Genomic DNA, 20974 nt, shown 5'->3' with positions numbered 1-20974 from the left:
ATAAAATGCTGTATGGGTAACAGAATTTTCTGTTAACCCTCTGAGCGGCCAGGGTTTTCGCTGAGAAAGCACAAATTTCCCAAAACTACTATAAGAACAATTGTTTTTTTGATTTTAACATAAAAACTCTCCTGGTTTTTCATACCTGGATTTGTGTACTTTTGATACATTGCCTTAACTTCTTTGACATATTTTAATATACACGTATATATATACGTTCTTACAGATATCACAAAAAATATTCTAGCTTAGAGGGTTAATATTGTAATTCATTTACACACTAAAGTATCGGAGCTTGTCTTATTTGGAGCTTTAGTACATTCTGACTATTATGATTTTATTTAAGTTGAGGAATCCTAGAACTGGGCTCTAGTGGAATTTAAGCTCTGATTGCAGTGAGATATTTCGTTTTTTAAAATAAATACTAATATTGCACTGAAATTGCTGAATCTAACCTTAGTTAATGCACTTATTTATTCTTGCAGTATTGAACAATTGACTTGGGCCAAAAGAAACCCTTTTTCTATTATCATAAAATATATTAACTAGCTAATTTTTAGCCCAAATGGGCTATTATTCTCAGAAAAGCATGTTGTGGCATTTCACTATAAATGGGGAATCACTTTTTGAATTGTTGCCACCAAATATTATCACCCTATATTATATTTAAAGAAATTAAATAATGAATCTGCATGTGAATGTATGTATGTTTCTCACATTGTGGAAAAAAGATGGCACCTAGAGCCATCAAATTTTGAATTATGTAATCTTCCACCCATACATGGGCACCTGGAAGCCCAAATTGAGAATTTGTTTTATTATCTATTTCATATTTTATAAAACTTAAACAAATTCTTGATTAACAAACTCAGTGATTTTAAAGCGAACAATGGCAACACTGTACAGAAAATAACTTTTTTATTTTCAGCACGCGAGACTGTCGATCGGAAATTCTAAAGATATGCAGTTTTAAAATATTTTGTGATATTGTTGTTGAATTGAATCCCATGTGGTTTAAATGTGAAGAACATGATATTTAATAAATAAGTAACTCACAAAACATTAAAAAATGCACCTTTTTAAACCTTTGGGCATAATATGAAATATGCCGAGTTGGGAACAGCAGCTCACTACTCTCTTTGCTCCGAATTTCTGATTCTAAATAAAATCCATTATTCATTGCAAAGCTTTTAAAGTAATGCAGAAGTATTTTTCTGTACGATTTGGTTAAAAAATAACTCCCTTTTCACAGTTTCAAATTTATAGGTATGCTCTAAAACAGGGTTTCTTAAACTGTGGGTTGTGACGCCCAGGGGATTCGCCAAATGTTTTAGCAGTCTTGGTATTTCTTTAACGGATTATAATAATTTTACAATTACCAAATATTTTTACACAATGTATCTGAAAATAGATAAAGATAAGACAATATAGACAAAGAAAAAAGGAAAACTTTTTGATGCATTCTTTTTATAATATAAACGTTCATTTTCTTTGCTTTGCACATGACGCTGTGATTTTGTCTGTTACTTATTTAAAATTTTCACATTGTTCTTTGTCTTAAAATTAAGAATTAAAGTTAATGACTTAAAACTGCAATCGTATATTACCGTAAAAGTGAAAAAATTGACAATTTCACTCATGTGTGTGTCGGATTTACGCAATACTTACATACAGAATCACAATACAGGGGTCCCACAAAATTTTTGTAAATATTATGGGGTCCTGGGGGTTGCAAAAAAATCTCAGTGATAAAAAGGGGTGACGACTGAAAAAGGTTTAAGAAACCCTGCTGTAAGACATTGTCCCTCTCTTTGGCTAACTTTCTTGCATTCATCGTAGATCAGGTGGTGGTCTTATCATATGAATTTAATATATTCCATAATATGTCAGTCTCCGACGAGTGAAGTCGCTAAACACTAGTAGTTCCACATGGACTTAAATTTTAGTAAAGAGGCTGACCTGCATGGGCATTTTCTTGGTTTTCCTCATGTGTATCATAGATATGCACTAGTTGTCCTTAGAAAGTCCTCCACAAAGGCATCCTTCCACTTAGATAGATAACCCTCAAGTTGCTTTGCCTTACTTGATTAACCTTAACTTATCAGTCTAGAATAATTAATATAGATACTTTCAAATGTATCAAAATTTTTAAATAGAAAGGTATTTTAGCATGTAACATTTTTTTTACCAGCAGGGAGAGAAAATGTAGTTTTACAAAAGTGTGAAATAATAGATTTTGAAAATTAGTTTTACTGCATTGTTGGGCATCAAAAGTACATCACTGGAAGTGATCAGAGTAATTAAAATTATATGTATTATATGGATAACTTCTGCAGTGCCCAGATAGGATTGGGGTTAGTGATGCTAACTTCCATACCAAAGAGCCTTTGTTAGAGTCCCAGAGAAATCATGCATGTTTGTAAGTGTATAGTGTATGTGCTGCAAGGGATCTCTTTAAAGACACAGAAAGCCGAAAATTTTTGAGAGGTTGGTGTTTGGGGAAGTGGGGTGAGCAGCATTCATATAGCATCCTGGATTCTTTGGATATCCATCTGTGGGGGGAACTTGTCAGGTAACAAGGCCAGATGATATCTAATATGCTTACTAGGATACACAGATGCTGTACTTGTCTACAATAACAACTTGGTTCAGTTTACAGTATATGAAGAAAGCAGCATCTCACATAACTTTATGCAGAATGGCAAAGTGGAAAAGAATTATATATATGTATTGGAATATATCAGTGCACACACTGTTTTGGTGTGTTACTAAAATTCGTTTGCAGTAGCTGTTGATGGACGGTGATTTAATAATTGTTTTGCATTCACAGAGCAGACTTATCCAGTAAAAGCTCGGATCAGACAAGTGGAACTCGGAAGCCATTTAAAAATTGTTGAATGCTGTGTACCATATGTTGTCATGCTTTGCCTAGTTAGCTGGCTCCATGTAGTCCGTTAGAAAAAGGACAATAAACTTCACATTTCAGAGATGAAATGGTAGCATACTGAAAATGTATATTAGGCAAGAAAAAGTCTGGAATCTGTGATATATCATTCTAAAATGCTAGATGTTGGATCAATACAGTGATGTCTCGTACTATTCTTAGTCTGCTACTCATGTATAACGTGTATACAATCCAGTTTTTCTTAGAAAGTCCTCCATGGAGGCATCCCTTCCCTTAGGCAGGATAGTCCTTGAGGCTTTGCTGTAATCACACAAACCAAACTAGTTTGCTACCATGCTGCCATTAGGCACTGATTATACAGTCATGGTGCTGAAGAACAGAAGTTGGATTTACATTTTTTTTTTTTTTTTCATCTACAAAGTTCTAGGCAATATTGCAGTTGTAGAAACATGCCAGTTAAAGATAGCTCTATCTGTGGGCACCTTATAAAATTCTGTAATCCTGCAAATCATCTGTAATTGTACATAAACCAGTTGTTTGGTAATACAGCCTAACTGTATTATATGGTAAAAATTAATTAGTATGTAATGCAGTTTGATTCTCATAACTTTACTAATTTGGGTTTGATTAATTTTTTATTTTCCTTTTCATAAAAAGGGTCATCTAAAAGTGGGAGATTAATACACCTCCAATTTGAAATTATCTGTATTATTACAGCCACAAAGATTTAGTACCTCTTTACTAATTATTTAGTTTAAACTACACATTTAAACAGAAAAATAACATTTATTTGTATGATGGGACTAAGAATCAGTAATACTTTTAAAAATACTTCAAAGTTTAATGTATAATCTTGCACTTCCAATTTTATTTATAACCTTGGTTCAACCACAGCACTCAGGTGTTGGAGTAATTGCTAACAAACAGTCAGCCTTTCCTGACTTGTTAGTCATTTGATTGACATACAATGATATTTCAGTAAACATTGCTGTACATTTTGTTTTGCTTGCTACTGGTTTATGTGCTTCTTCTTTTTTATTTTTTTATATACAACTACTTGTATTTTTTGCTCTTTGTTTTTCCCTCCTTTACTTTTTTTTCTTTTCTTACTATATCTATTTATACGTGTTCTTTTATTTCCTGTCTTTCTTTTTACTTCTTTTTTCGCAACTACTGCTATGACTTCCTCTTCTTTTCTTATCTTCAATAGGTGCCTGCCCTCTACATTTCCTTCTTTTATCTCTGTATTGTCTTCCTCCATCTTTTCTACAGCTTCAAGCTTTCCTGCATCAATTATTTTAACTAGCTTTTTAAAAAATGCTGTTTTCGCTAAGTCTTTGTACCTTGCTGGAAATGTGATTAGTACTGAAACTTGGGCACTAAGACAGTAAAGCAGTGTAACGATCCACGTTCTTATCAGGAGCAGTCTTTCTCCACTTTCTGAGCAGACTTAATTGGCATACCAGTAATGCTTCCCATTTTAAAGTCTGATTAATGTCTTGGTTAAATTTACTTTCTGAAATTTGGAAGGTAAATATTTTATAGCATTTTTATCTGACATGATTTAATCTATTTCTAAATTCTTGAAATTAAAAAAATTCTGTAATCATTCATGGTATTTCTACAAAATGTTTTCTTAGAAGCAGATAAATTTTGATGCATTTACTTGAAATATAGTTATTTTATGATTTTGCATTAAATATGATGCAGCTGTACATAAATAGCTGTTTCTTAAATTATCGTCTAAATATTCATGTGTTGAGATAATCTTATTCAAAGTTTTGAGTACACAATTTGCCAAGTCTTCAGGTGTTTACAAATTCAGAAATAATGGGTGCTATCTTCATAAAGAGAGATCCATGATTATTTTGTTTTCTATAATAGTTATAAATTATTCTACAAATTTTAGTTATAAATTATTCTACAAATTTTGGCTCCTTTTTGTAGGTTTTTTTCTGTTTAAGATCAAGTGTAGTTTTCTTGCATATGGTTGCTTGGATATTATTTGAATTATGCTGAATTTGTGCATATCATTTGGATGAATTTGTCAAATGAAGCTGGTAGCAAACTTTTGGTTTTCATTAACTCATTATGGTAACTAAAGATGTTTAATGTATAATGTTTACACTAGTCTCTTTGGCAATTGTAAAGATCATCTACACATAGTAAACCCTTGTGGAATGCAATTTTGCATATGTATGTTATCTTATCTTTATTTAATTTGTCCAGTGCAAGAATTAAAATTATACGCAGTACACTGCAGAGCGTCAGCTGTGTTGTGACAGTCCTCTTTAGTGACTGGTTTGAAAATTCATTTATTAAAAAAGTCAATTGTTTAGAATAGCAAAACGAGAATTTAGAATACCAGAATGAGAATTAGAAAACCTTTTAAGTTTTTCTAATTCTCAATAATGTTCTAGGAGACAGTGCTGAAGCTCTGATAATATTGTATCCAAATGTAGAGGCTTTATTCCTTCCACTGAATATTAGTGGCATTTTGAAAGCAAGTCAACATAAGGCAATGCATAGAGAAATGACTGAAATGAGAACAAGTCAATTCATCAAGAGTGAATGTTTGCTGGCATCAGCTCTGGGCAGAAGTTGTGAGCAATTTTAAAGTATCTACATTGATTGAAAATGAAGTCCAGAAAATTGTACAGATTGTAAAAGCTATAGGCAGCAGAGGATTTTCTGATATGGAAGAAGAAAAAATCAAAGAATTAGTCCAGAATTATAATTGTGAAATGACAATTAAAGAATTGGATGATTTTTATAACACTTGACAGTGAAAGCAACGACTGTGCAGAAGATAAAGAGCCTTTAACATACAGGAAGTTAAATGAATTGTTAAAAAATCCGCATTAGAACTGTCTGATTTTGTAATGGAGATGGAATAAAGGAAGAAGAGGATACTTTATGAGACTGTTGAGACGTCTTGAGAAACTTTGCGCTTTTATTTTTAAGCACTTCTGCTAAAACATATAATGATTTGAATCAGATGTTATCTCAAGCAAAAATCACCAGTTATTAAAAAAATAATAGTATCATGTGCCTACTTATTTAGTAGTAACAGAAATCCTTTTAATTAACATTTTTAAAAAGAATTTCCCATTTCATTAGAATAATATTTAGGTTTGTATAAATTATACATACTTTCTAAATCTGAACTATACGTAACCCGTTTTTTCTATAGAAAGTTAACTTTGTGGAATGTGATTTTGCTGTATGTGCAACATGCTAATGAGGTAACCTCACATTCAACAAGGGTTTACTGTATTTAACTATAAAAATTAAGGGGAATAGAAGTCTTTAATTATTGAAATTTAAATGATAATCTAATAATTATATCCAATGGTTGTTGTTTTTTAAGTACACAGAGTTGTTCTTGTATGGTATACAAGAAGCTAAATTTAGATAATGTATGAATACACAATGTGCAATAATTATGCTACTTAAGATATTACAGTCTTAAGCACTGTATGGCTTATTGCTTATTACCATATATTTCCCCGTATAAGCTGAGAATTTTTGCGACATTTTATAAAGCTAAATTACAGCGGTGAGCTTATATACAGATCAGCTAATCTTGCAAAAAAGCATAGCTACTTTTCTGGTGGCCAGGAGCAAACAATCCTTATCAAATATCATGCTTTCAATCCTTATCAAATATCGTGCTTTTTTATTTCTTCAATTTATATTTTACCAGTTTATGCGAAAAAGTGAGTGAAATGATACACTCTTAGACAAAATTAAAAAAAAAAAAAAAAAAAAAAAAAAAAAAAAAAAAATAAAATAAAATAAAATAAAATAAAAGAAAAAAGATGCACCACAATGCATCAAGAAGATCTAAAGCAAATAGGACACAAATTGATATGCATACAGGTTTCGACGGAAAATGCGAAATTTTACGTTTTGGCTGCCAATGAATGAACTGTTGTCGCTACAGCGCATCTGATCTGTACAACTGGCAATATATTTAAGAGGAGAAATTACGATTCCAGGTCATAAATTCTTGTCATTCGCGTCTTCTAAACCATGGCCGCACACAGCATCAAGAAGGAAGCGGTAGGCCTAAAGAAATGACAGAACGTGAAGACCAAGCAATCGTCAGAGCGGCACTCACAGCCCCAGATGCATTATTATCATCGATTGTACATGAAACTAGTGCTTCAGTGACCGCAAGGACCATTCATAGACGGCTCACAGAAAGGGGGCCTGAGGTCACGGCGCTCCTTGCACCGGCTACCATTGACCTCTGTATAACGTCAAGCCCGTTTGCAGTGGTGTTCGGGCCCATTCACACTGGAGTGTCATTGACTGGAGTAGAACAGTCTTTAGTGATGAGCCCCGATGACCAACGAAGGCGAGTTTGGAGACACCCCAGACAGCGGTGTGATACCAAACTGACTGTCTTCTGGCAGACAGGCCGACAACCAGGAGTGATGGTTTGGGTGCCATTTCATTTCATAGTAGGACCCCTTTGGTTGTCATCTGTTGCAACCTTACAGCACAGCGGTATGTCGACGATGTTCTAAGGCCCGTTGTGTTGCCCTTACACCACCCTAGGCTTACATTTCAGCAAGATAATGCCTGCCCCACACTGCATATGTTTCTACTGCTTGCTGAACATTACCTTGGCCAGCAAGGTCGCCGGATCTCTCTCTTATTGAGCACGTTTGGAGCATTATGTTTGTGAAGTTCTATCACTTCAATAAATCATCCAATTTTTCTCAAACTGTAATCATTCATTTTTCTGTACATGTACATCACTTCTACCGATTTTCGTCCCATTTGGATAAATCCTTGGTGCGTCATTTTTTTGGTAAAAGAGTGTATTTTCTTGAATATAAAGTTTGAGTAAATCGGAAAAATCAGTATATTTACATTGAAGTTACTCCTTTCAAAATGCCAATTCCATAAATCCATATCCACTGAAATAAATCATAGAATTAAATGCTTAAATGAGTGCTGAAAGATGCTTGTTTCTGTATTTTTCTTCCCTGTGTGATAGAATATACGAACTACGTTTATGTTACTTGAAGAGAAATCTTTATGCACTCAAATAAATCATGTTTTGGAATTTTGCAAATTCCAAGTAGATTTATTTGCATTACCTTAAAAATATATCTTTCCTGCTCAGTATTATTAGTCAATAATAAAAAAACCTCTGAGTTTACCTTGATTAAAAAAAAAAAGAGAGAGAGAGAGAAGTTATATCTAATGACACATGAACATAATACCTAATTCTGAATTACGAAATGAAATACGAAATGAAAAATGAATACAGCATATCTTTAGAATTTCCGCACTGGAGATAAAACTGTTATTTTCCGTACAGTGCTCTGTCTGAACTTGTTGAGTTTGTTAATCAAAAATTTGTTTACAAAGTTTTACAAAATATGAAATAGATTAAAACAAATTCGAAATTCAGCCATCCAGATGCCCATGTTTGGGTGGAGGATTACATTATTCAAAATTTGATGGCTCTACATACTGTCATTTTTGTCACAGTGTGAGAAACATACATGTGTATTCATGCAGATTCTTCATTATTTAATTTCTTTAAATGTAATACAGGGCAAAAATATTTGGTAGCAACAATTTGCAAGGAGACGTGGACATTTATAGTAAAACAGCGCAAAATGCCACTTCAAAACTAACAGCCCCTTTGGGCTATTAAATTAAATTAACAGTAAATAAAAAAAATCTTATGCAGAACTAAAAATAAATTTTAAAAAATAATCACTATAAAATACAAGGAAGATTAATTATTACAGTTAAATACAATTTTAATATTAGAATTAAATGTATACAAATTAAGGAGTCAAAAGTGTTTAGCACTATGATGTATTATGAAATATAATTGAAATAAAATTCCTTTATAGAAATTGTGCTATAATACTCATCTATAATTTTAAAAAAGCTGCACAATTTAGAATTTAAAAAAAAAAAAAACTTTCAAAAATTCATATTTAAATGTTTTAGTATTTTTTACTTATTTATGGCAATAAAAAGCATAAAAATTGCAAGAGAAAATTGCTTGTTTGAAATTTTCTATTAGTTCAGATTTAAAATATTATTTTCTAAAAGAGGTAGTTACAAATTTTCTTATAGCATAGGAAAAACTAAAAAAATATCCAGCTCTGAAAGCATGCAATAACTTTATAATTATTTGGAACGTTAATTATGCTTGATAAATATGCTAAAATTTTAAAAATCAATCTCAATTTCAAAAATAAAAATATGGAGAAATTCTTATTTGTGAAATGAGGCGCTACAACCAGCTTTTTCTTGACAATTATACATGCTGCAATAGGCAACCACTGTTAAATTTCTGCAAATCGTCCCTACTCTTTCAGATGTGATGAAGGTGACAGCCGGGAACGCCTTGGACAAGGGAGAAAACCCATTTGGGTTAGTCTGTTTCTTATAAGATCTATGCCCCCAAAGCATAGGGCAGTGGTATTCAAATTATGGGTTTGAATAATAATCTTAAAAACTCTGAGGTGGATAATAATCCTAAAAAATCTAAATTGATGGTATATAACTCAGGGTTGATGCTCTGAACTGGGTTTACAAAATTGTTTTTTTAGGGCTGTACTGCCATAATGTTTGAATACCACTGGGGTAAGGTTTTTAATGCCATTTCAATTTATAAAAGTTTAATCTTGTTATGACCTTTTTGTTACTTGTACAAGTTTATCAAGAATTACCTACTGTAAAGATAATATTTATTAAAAACATTATGAAAAGTTTTTTTATTATAAATGTTTTTTAGTTGTCTATTCATTTTAAATAAATAAACTTGTATAAGTAACAAAAAAGGCCATAACAAGATTAAATTTTCATAAACTGAAATGGTATTAAAAACCCTACCCCAGTGATATTCAAACTTTATGGCAGTATGACCCCAAAAAACAATTACAGTGTGAAAAAAAGTAAAAAACGTGGTACAGAAGTAACAGAAAAAGGTAAAGTTCTGGTTCAATCTAGAATTGTTTTTAAAGTGTTGATGTGCAATATTAAGAGCTCTTGGTTTTCATGTGAAAGTCTGCTAAATTTTCATATACAAAAGTTAGCAGCTATGCTGTTCTTGATGATCCACTGTACTCTCCTGATGTAGTGTCTATGGAATTCTTTCTGTTTATGTACCAGAAGAGGGTATTGAAAAGTGCATGTTTGAACATGTGTCTGTTGTGCAAGCATGCACTATCTACAAATAGGTATATGAATACCCATGCAAAGCCAGTATCTGCAGTCCAGATATGCATCATACCTTCTGGCATTAAATATTGTGTAGTAAACAATATTGGCATTAGTCGCATGAGGATGCCTCAAAGTGCAAAGTTGTCTGTTTTCAAGAAAGGTGTAATTGTCAGGTATCACAAAAATGGCCAATCCTTAAGAGGTATATCTAGCAAGTTGAATTATCTAAAATTGACAGTGGCCTATGTGATTCAGAAGTGGAAGGTGAATGGTGATTTGGCAGATCCACAAACCTGGGAAACAGAAACCGATGGGTGCTGTGGGAGAAATTCGGAAGAACCACACCCAACCAATGGCCCACATACTCCAGGAGTTTCAACAGGCATCTGGGAATGTTGTTTTAATTAATACCATCTGATAAGAAGCACATCTGCTTAGATGTGCATCTCTTTCATGGTCATGCTGCCACCCGTAAGCCTTTGATCATAAAGTCCAGCCGCGCTGTTCGGTTAATGTGGTACGAAGCACATCGACAGTGGACCGTAGAATCAAGGTTCACCCTCTACCATTAATGCGACCTAGACAGCATTGTGCCCACTGTAAAGTTTGGCAGAGGAGGAATTATGGTCTGCGAGTGTTTTTCCTGGTATAAACTGGGACTTTTGTTCCAAATTCATGGTAAGCTCAATGTCAATGCCTACTGCACTATTTTGGGTGACGGTGTGCTTTTTACGTTGTGACAGTTTTATAGGTTGGACTTATGTTACTTTTCAGGGTAACAATGCCTGCTACCATGTTGTGAGGTCCACTTTGGATTAATATGGTAAACATGAAGTTAACCAAATGGACTATCCTCCTTAGAGCCCAAACCTGGACCTTATTGAGAACTTCTGGGATGAGTTGGATTGCTAAATTAAAGGGTGCAAGAATCATCCAACATCGGTGAAAGAACTTACATGTCTTTCTTCAAGCTGAGTGGAAGAAAATACCAATAGCTGTCGTACAAGGACTCATGGAAAGGATGCCCCGGAGGGTTGAGACTGTAATTGCTGCTCATAGAGGCTCTACTAACTATTGAATGTGAATAAATTTTATTTGGTTTTCTATCACAGGTGTCCAACTACTTATTGGTAGATAGTGTATGTGAAAGTGATTTTAAAATTAGTTCGTAAATGCCTTCGTGGAGCTTTATGATCATTGCCAAATAAATATTCTGGCAGATGTCAATAAATGTAATTAATTTGTGTCATTTATTTTCCATCAAATCCTATCAGATTTCAGTAATTCAAAAGAATACTGGCATTTTTATAACATTTGAATTCTTTATGTCCATAATGTAAAATAATGTAGGAAATCAAAGTTTTAAAGGAATATGGCTCACCAATAGTTAAGCAGTAAATTTACAGTTGTAGTTTGACCTGGGTTTGATTTCAGATTTTGCATGAGCATTTTTGTGGTTTTACCCATAGTATTCCTTCTCTTGAGCAGATATTCCTTGTGTGCTTTCCCATAACCAAGTAAACTAAACTTTAGAAATACTTTTATTTTGCTTCTTCTTATTGTTCATTTAAAGACTAAATTATGTGAAATATATTGATATATAAAACTTTATATACTGTTTTATATATTGATTTATTGAAAGCAGTTGACGATATATTGAAAGTAATTAACATTAAGTTTAGACATTGAAACTTTTTAAGATCATGTCATTTAGAAATCATATGACCTTAAAGAGAACTGTCATTTAATATTAAGAAAGCTAACGCGTAACTGACTAGGATTTTGCATCATTACACTTTTGAAAATTATAATTTTTGATGAATGAGAATTCCTTATTTAACTCAATTTTCATTAGCACATTTTCAAATTAACATGATTTACTAATTGCATCGTATTTTCTGTAAATGTGAAGCGATTTTACTTAACATGGCCTGGAGAGTATTTTTATAGAGGTTGCAATTAATTAACACACATTTTCCAATTTGTATGCTTTATTGCAAAGTTCTATTTGTACATCTTTATTAAATAAATCATAGTCAGCTTTTTGAAAATTGATACAAAATCTGTTTCTGTGCATAAACAAAGATATTGCGAACAAAATAATCTTAATTTTAAAGTATTGTTGCTTTTAGATAACAACCCTTGTCATTTTCTTGTGCTAAATAACATGTATTAAAATATCAAAATTGTGTATTTGCTTCCTAACAAGACCATACATCTATTTTGATGCCCATGGAAGCATTACAACTTTTATGGTCAGTTATCTAAAGTTAACTTTTGAAAAAGCAATACAAGATACTATGAGTGATAAACCAGCTTCATTAGTTTAATTCTAAAAGAAATTCAGCATAAGAATATGGAAATATTCAAGATTCATAGGAGTGAGTGAATATGAGTCCTTAAATTTTGCTTGTTTAATTTTATTTTAAAAAAAAAAGGGATATTTCGTGTTTTATTTTACTTCTTTAATTTTATACACATAGTTAAAAGGAAATAGTGCAAAACAGACATACAGACAAATTGTACGTATAAAAAAATATATATGTATTTGTGTATCTGATTTCATTTAACATGATGTTTCACTGGTTTGTTTAAACATAGTTATATTAAATATGTTAAGCAAGGCACTATCAAGTTTTATTTGTGTTTAGTGTTATGGGAAGTATTTAGTCTTTACTGGCTTTAATATTCCTAATAAATTTTTTATGTAATTGTAGGTCTTTTAAAATGTATAAACTGTAGTCCAAAGACATATGTTACTATTCATCTGTGGGACTTGGATTTTATAAATTAATTTAGCTGGACTCTTTTTTTTTTTTTTTTGTCGTGAATTGTATATAAATAGTAACAATTTTAAATCAGATAGCATACTTTTATCTATTCTGAGTATAAATGGGAAAAATTGAGGAGTAGTTTGAGAAAATTTTTCTTTAAGATAAAAATAAAGTGATTTTTATTTATGTATAAAATATATGTGTTTATTAATTATAATTTAGTTCTTTTTTTTTAATGCTTCTTAAGTTTACTGAAATGTTTTTCATACAAGGTGCATCAGAAAAATGTATACACACTTTGAACTGTTATATAAAATTTATTATCGTACCTACAAAGTTAAGTTTACAAGAGAAAGTAATATTATGTTTCCTCAACATGTAGCAGCAGAGTCATCGGTCTAGCTGCACAACCCAGTTAGTGCCAAGAGAGTAACATTGACATGGCAGGTGTGTGTTTGAACTTCCAAGAGCAGAAGCAGGTTATCAAAGGGTACTGGAAGTTTGAAAATGTTGCTGTTCAGAGACAGTGAATACACCTTCAAGGTTAACAATTACATGTCTACGAGAAAAATTCGAGGTTCATGGAACAGTGTGTGATGTGCAGAAAGGCCGATCAGAGAGACTTTGCATGGCTACATTTAATGAATCTTCAGTTTTATTGTCACCACAAATTATGGTCACCACAAAAATCTTCAAGGCAAGAATCACATAAATGTGGTGTAAGTGATAGTGGTGAGTGATAATGTAACAGGCCAGTGGATAGGACGCAGGGGACCAATCGAGTTTCCTGCACGCTCTCCAGACCTTATGCCCCTCAATTTTTTCTTATGGGGCACAGTAAAAGATGAGGTGTAGTGTTGAAAACCATGTCACCTTGATATGTTTTGAGATTAGATTCAACCGGTGTGCATGGAAATCCCATTTTTGGTGCAAGGTAAAGAATCAGTCCTGATTCATACTCAGAAGTGTATAGATCAGGGATGTCAAACTCATAGGTACACTTGGGCCAAACAAGCAAGGTTTAACTTTAGGCGGGCCCCCCCCAAAAAAAAATCAATATTCATTGAAACGTAGATTTATTTCGAATAATACAATAATAAACATATATTTATATAGAAAAGAACAAGAAAAATTTAATGTTTACATCCTGATACTTGACATCTCTTCTCTGCTATTATCTTTCCTATTTCGGGAGAAATTTTGTTTGCAGTGATAACTTTCAACGCTGACCCAAGGTGAGCATCATTAATACGGTTTCTAATAGGAGACTTATTACTTTTCATGACTGAAAATAACTGCTCGCACTGATAAGTGCTACCAAACATGGAAATAATTTCATATGTGAATTTTCGAGTATTTTCAAACGTGGCTGGTAAATACTTGTAAAATTCAGGCACGCCCACTTCAATGAATTTTGCTTTCAAATTTGAGTTGCATTGCATCTCGATCACCTCCATTTGCATATGGCTGGGTACTGAGTCAACACTTATTGAGAAAATCGAAGAAAACAAAAAAAAAAAAAAAAAAAAAAAAATATGTCTTCGAGGGAACTAAAATCATTAAACGTCGTTTCAAATTCAGTTGTTAAATTTGCAATTTTTTCTGCGTATTTTTGATACGAACAAGTATCATCTAAACTTGATTTGTTCATGCTGCACGTCGGGAAGTGCGTCAAATCTTCATTTTTCAGTTGTTTTTCCCAAAGAACTAGTTGACATTTGAATGCTTTAATTATGTCAAACATGTTCGTAATGATATGATCTTTTCCTTGTAACGATAAATTTAAATTGGTTAAGTGTTTGGTTATATCAACCAAGAAAGATAGATCTTGTATCCATATTGGATCGTAAAACAAACTTATGTCTTGATTTTTCGTTTTTAAAAACTGACATATTTCTTCTTTCAAATCCCAGAATTGTTTGAGAATCTTGGAGCAAGATAACCAACGTACCTCGGTATAGTAGGACAAACCTGAATATTCACTATCTAACTCACTTAAGAAAGCAGTGAATTGACGCTGATTTAAACCTCGAGATCTTATAAAATTTATAACTTTTTTTATATATGACAAAACATTCTCCATATTTATTACTTTCGTGCATAGAACTTCTTGATGTATAATACAATGCATATGATGAATGTTTGAACCGTGAATTTCACTAAGTTTTTTTCTTAGTAATGCTACGAAGCCCTTGTTTTTCCCAGTCATTGATGGAGCGCCATCTGTAGCTACAGAATTTAATTTTTCCAAAGGTAGATTGTATTTCTGCAGAAGTCTAAAAACACAAGTAAATATATCTTCTTCTGTGGTAGTACCAGGCATCGGTATTAGATCCAGTAATTTCTCAAAAATGTTAAAATTCTTGTCACAAGAACGAAGAAACACTGCTAATTGAGCTTTGCCACTAATGTCCGTGCTCTCGTCACAGGCAATGGAGAAACTTTCGAAACTAGATGATTTTGCTTTGATCTGATCACTTAAATTCGCGGCTAAATCAGTAACTCTTTCTGCAACTGTATTTCGAGACAATGAAATTGATTGAAAAGCCTTCACATTTCCAGGACAAACAATTTCTCCAGCTTTCATTAAGCATTCCTTGATGAAATCGCCGTCAGTAAAAGGCTTCGAATGTTTAGCTATCAACTCGGACAAGACGTAGCTTGCATGTACCGCCGCTTCACTTTCTTGCAATACTTTACTAAACATGGACTGTTGCTTTTTCACTCCTAACTTGAGCTCTTTCAACTTTTCTTCTCTCATTAATCCTTCGTAATTGTTATATTTTGATTTGTGTTCTTCGTAATGATGTTTAATATTATATAACTTTGGTACATTAATAGTATTATTACATATCAAGCAGATTATTTTATCTTTTATTTCACAGCAAAAATATTCTAATTCCCATTTTACTTGGAATATTCTATGTTTGTCAGCGATTTTACTACCACTTGGTTTTGATATAGACATACTGAATACAAAGGGCTGGAATAAACACGGTTAACGTTAAAAAGTTAACAAAAATTTATTCTTTCCACAAGAGATAAATCAAAATGCTGAAATATTTCTTCAAAAATATTCTAACAATATCACAAAATATCAAACGTTTAGCAAAAATCAATTCAAAACAGAGAAACTAATTCTATCTCACAGCGAAATCGCTACAAATCAATCACAGCATTAAGTAAACAAACAGTTCGCTAGAACTACAGCTACTACTGAGATGAGTTGTTTGTTCTTGGCTTTTATAAGTTTTATAATTAATTTCTCGAATATACTAGAAACATCTATAAATATCTGGATTTTTGTGGATGGCAACAGCAATTACGAGATATTTATTTATTAGGTATTAAATGCACTCGCTGTTCTATTTTTAACCTTCCAACGCAGCTGTCTTTTCAAAAATCATCTGCATTGCTAAGGCAACATGAAGCAAATCTAATTACAATTCTAAATAAAAAAAACTAACTAAATAAATAACTATGAAATCCGTAACAATATGAATTAAGTAATAATTAATAATAAAGCAAAGTGCATGCACATGCGTGCACCAATATATCGTACAAAACTATGATTGGAAAACTGAGACCATGAGTTCGGCCACATTCGGCTATCGGGGGATGCGTACAAGTTCTGAGTGCACGTGTCCCCTAAAAGCCGAAGGTAGCTGAACACAAGCTACTCACACGCATTTGTAATTTAAGTAGTGTGTGTGTCAGCTCGCTGTGAGTAATCTAACAACACTGAATAAATTTTCGTTAATTACTTAGCAGTAAACATTTCATTTTTTTCTTCGTCGATAAGTTATTTTATTATTATATATTATTATTTGCCGATATATTGGCCGGGCCGCAAAAATATTTGTTGTGGGCCCCATGCGGCCCGCGGGCCACGAGTTTGACATCCTTGGTATAGATGAAGACCACTGTGTTGAACATTTATTTTAAACACCATTTTGAACATTCTTTTTGATCAGAAAGTACACTTATTTTTCAAATTGGACTATAGCCTTAATTTTTCTAGTAATTTAACTTTGTAGTTTCGAAAATAAAGTTTCTATGATGGTTTAAAGTGTGCATACGTTTTTCTGATGCACCCTGCACGTAAGCTTTTCTTAGGATCTGTTGTTACAGATTTTAATTACAGAGTTGTATTTATTAAAAGTAAGAGATAGTGCTTTTATACCAAATTTCAGATAAACCTGCATTTTTTACTTCATTTTATAAGGGCTTAATTCATGGAACCACATTTTAATATATAATTTTGCTCTTTTTAAAAAATTTTATTGCTGTATTAAATATACTAAGTAACTGTCATATTTTTTAAAGGGAGAAGGCATGAGACATAAATTGTATTTATCTTTGAAAAATGTATCATATAAATTTTTGATTTAGCTTTAAACTCAAATAAAACATCAAGCGGAGTTAAAAAAAAATATTTTGACAACTGACTGTGAAATCTTGAATATTTTCTTCAGTTGTTCTCTCTCTTTCCTTTTTCAGTTTGAATATATTAATACTTTAATTTTTTTTAATTTATAAATGTTACAAAAGAATTCATCATTATGCTATTTTTTAGTAAACCACAGTTCATAGAAATAAATGTTTAATCTTAAATTGTATACCTAACTGACATGGCACAACATATTACATTTCATTTTTATAAAGCAAAGGTCAAATTCTAAATATATTTAATGTACATTTTTGTATAAATATGATTTTATTTTTTTAATAATCAAAAGTCCAGTTCCAAGTGTGTTTGAAGTAAAATTTAGCAAATTCCTTAAAATTCTTCCATTAAATTTCCCAGATTTCTTATAATATTGCCCACCTGTGATGGGGTGGTTGCACTGGTAGTTTGATTGTTCAAATCTGAGCAAATCAATCTTGCTTGGGTGGTTTTGTAGCTTTTTTCATATCACGATGTTTTCTTTAGAAAGTCCTCCATAAAGACATCCCTTCCTTTTGGGCAGGTAATTGTGCTTTATTTTGTCATAAACAAAAACACATGCACATATACAAAACAAGAAACAAATAAAACATCCCCCCCCCCAATCTTATTGAGTCTTTGTGATGCTATTTGAAAATCATTGCTTTGATTCTGTAAATAAGTTTTACTAATACTATAATTTTTACAGATGTATCCAGTATTCAATTTTCCTGTACAATGATCAGCTAGTTTGGTAAATTTCCTTTTTGTTTATTCATTTTTATTTTAAAATCATCTTTAATTAAATTTATATTGAAGTAAACTGTGATGCTTATGAAATTGTTTTTTAATGTAAAATATTTCATAAATTTTTTCTTGTTTGGAGTTATGTACTTATTTTAAAATGAAAATCCATAATACTTGATAATTCATAAAATTAACTGTGGTACATGTTATAAATTAAAAGTGTTACATTTTTTTATATTTATTTTCTATACATTTTTACACCTTTTATTATGGAGCTGAATTTAGATAAATAAGACTTTTGATATAAATTGATTTAATGAATATCTTAAGGTTTGTAAAAAATTTTTTCCCCATTTAATGAGTAATGAATTATTATTTTTTTTATTAATCCTTTGCATTACACTACATTTTATGCACTTAATGAGAAATCAAGCTTTTAATTTTTATGTATTTGCATGTGTAAGCACAACTATATTACAAACTGATTTGTGTTTAAGGAGTGGATTGGAACCAGAAGATATGCAGATTTTGTATCAGCATCTTTCTTTGGATCTTATACCATCATTCATTGATTCTGAATTGAAAGGTGGTGTATATTCTCCTTCCAGGATTAGTCCCATGGGTTCTGGAGTTCATTTTGGAAGGTAATTTTATCGTATGCCTGTCTGAATTAAATATAATTATTGCTTTAAAGATTTACTTGCATGTTATCAGTCTTTGTGGTCTGGAATTTTTAAGCATTATGAAGAGTCATTGTACTAGCAGATACTTCAAAAACTTCAATATAAGTCTTTTTTGTAGTTATGGGGAAGTATACTAAAAATGTGCAATTTTTAGCTTAAAGGTATTTTCTTCAAATATCAGCATTTAATACATGATTCCTTTTTGATACTTATTACAGTAATCTGAAACTTAATCAATTTAATAACTATTGTAGGAACATTTGCTCTTTGCTTATAAAAAATATTAAAGGAAAAGAAAAGCTTCACATTGCATGTATATCTACATTGTAATTATACTATTAGTGAATCTCTTAATATTAACCCTCTGAGTGGTCTGGTTTTTTGGATATGTTATGAAGACACATATTTAAAGAGCCTTTATTAACTAAATGCATATATTTTATATATTTTAGTCTCTATTTTCATAAATTACATTCATCAAGGTGGCATCTATGTATATTATTAATGAAAGTAAGAAAGCAAAATATCTTAAATTATAAGCTAATATATAACAAGTGACAAAAAAATCATGACTGGATAAAGACGGTCATGGCGCTCAGACAGTTAATGTAGATACTTTTATTGCATTTGATAAAGTGTAATGCTTGCTTGAGTGTGTTTGGTCTCTCTATTTTACTTCTTTTTTGTAACTTTTCTTTTCTGAATAGCACACGTTTGAATTCTGGAAATTTTTATGCTGTATGTGCTTTAAAATTTAGGATTTAACACTATATTGTTGCATTCGAATGAGAATATGCTGATATTAATTCGAATGCTTATAATATTTGATGTTTTGATGATTTTCTGATTTTTTGATGAATATAGTCGGAATTATATCCTTATACATTATCCTCCAAAAATCAATGAATAAATTGTTTTAAGGTAGACATTTTAAAACAAACAAGATAGAAATATAAAAGTTGGCCCAAATATAGACCATGCAGTGACTTATTGCATTAGATTGTTATAAAGAAGGTACATCTTGTATTCGCCCCCCCCAAAAAAAAATTATAAAATATGATTATCAGAAAGCACACATGGAAAACATGGAAAACTTTTTTGAATAAAAAAAAAGTAATATTTTTATTCAAATAAATTTTTTAAATACTTTTAATTTGAAATAAACTCACTGTCCTGTGGTGTGGGTGTGGGTTTGATGCTTCCTGTTCATGGTGTTGATTAAATTGTCAAATATTTTGGTAAGGAACAAAGATCACAGGCACTATAACCATTGGTACAACTCCATTTAAGGATCAGGGAGTAGAAGACAAAGCAGCTACCTCTATTCAATTAAACATATCTAGTCCCAGATATGTTTAATTGAATTAAAATTTGATGATTGAGCTGTCTAATCCATTCTCTAATTACATGGCTGATGATGGTATTGGTTGACTGTATGTGTCCAGTAAAGCCAGGTAAATTGTTGTCTATTAAAACAAAGGAACCACTGAATAGTGTGGCCTTATGTCAGCATATGGTTTGAGATTATGACCCATATACATCTGATCTGTGACAAATACTTCAGTTAGATGTATATATGCCAGTTTGACTGCCTAAAATAATTCCTGCCTAAAGAGGGATATTGCTATCTTGTTAAATATCACATCCAGCTGTGTCATATTTCTTGTTCTCATGTTTAAATATGCCATCAGATGGATATTACTTTATTTGTAAGAGAATTGAGCTAAGAGTTTGTTTATAAAGAAAATGTAGTATCTATCAATGTTATTAATAATGGAAAACATGTGGAATTAATCATATGGCTATATTAATTATTTACTGCCATATTAATCGTATGGCAGTAAAATTTTCAGCTAAATAATTTATTTGAGACTACAGAAGTTTCAAGTAGTTCAGGAAGTAACACTAAAGCAATATTCTGTTATCTTATTTTGCCAAAAATTTTGTTATATGCTTCAGTATATGGAATGATTGTTGAAATAGCTTGTACTAAATACTGTAGCATGAAAATGTTTGAAAGAGTTATTTAAAATTTTCATTGCAATGCAATTCTATCCAAATCATGAAATAGGTTTTCATTTAAAACCATTTTCAAACTGTGAACATGAAGATATTCACATACACACTTTTTGGTAAATAATTTTTTCAAAAATTCTCAAAATTCAGTAGTATCTTATTTTAGAATAAACAGCCAGTTATTCATAGACTATGCCAAAACATAATTTCCATCTGT

The 20974-nt window shown here is 31.6% G+C and overlaps 1 protein-coding gene across 2 annotated transcripts in view; it reads left to right on the top strand.

Moving 5' to 3' along the window:
- Nucleotides 1–20974, top strand: part of Ccz1 (vacuolar fusion protein CCZ1) — a 107451-nt gene that overhangs the window by 70788 nt on the left and 15689 nt on the right. For both annotated transcript variants that reach the window (XM_085814515.1, XM_085814514.1), the window contains exons 7-8: nt 18021–18065; nt 18556–18702. In XM_085814515.1, coding sequence (XP_085670641.1) covers nt 18021–18065; nt 18556–18702 — 192 coding nt within the window. The remainder of the gene's footprint in view (nt 1–18020; nt 18066–18555; nt 18703–20974) is intronic.

The sequence above is a fragment of the Stegodyphus dumicola genome, chromosome 4, assembly GCF_044657685.1.
Source record: "Stegodyphus dumicola isolate Sdum_Otavi_A_Nest chromosome 4, ASM4465768v1".
NCBI classification, from domain to species: domain Eukaryota; kingdom Metazoa; phylum Arthropoda; class Arachnida; order Araneae; family Eresidae; genus Stegodyphus; species Stegodyphus dumicola.
This window is presented reverse-complemented; position numbering and strand designations above follow the sequence as displayed.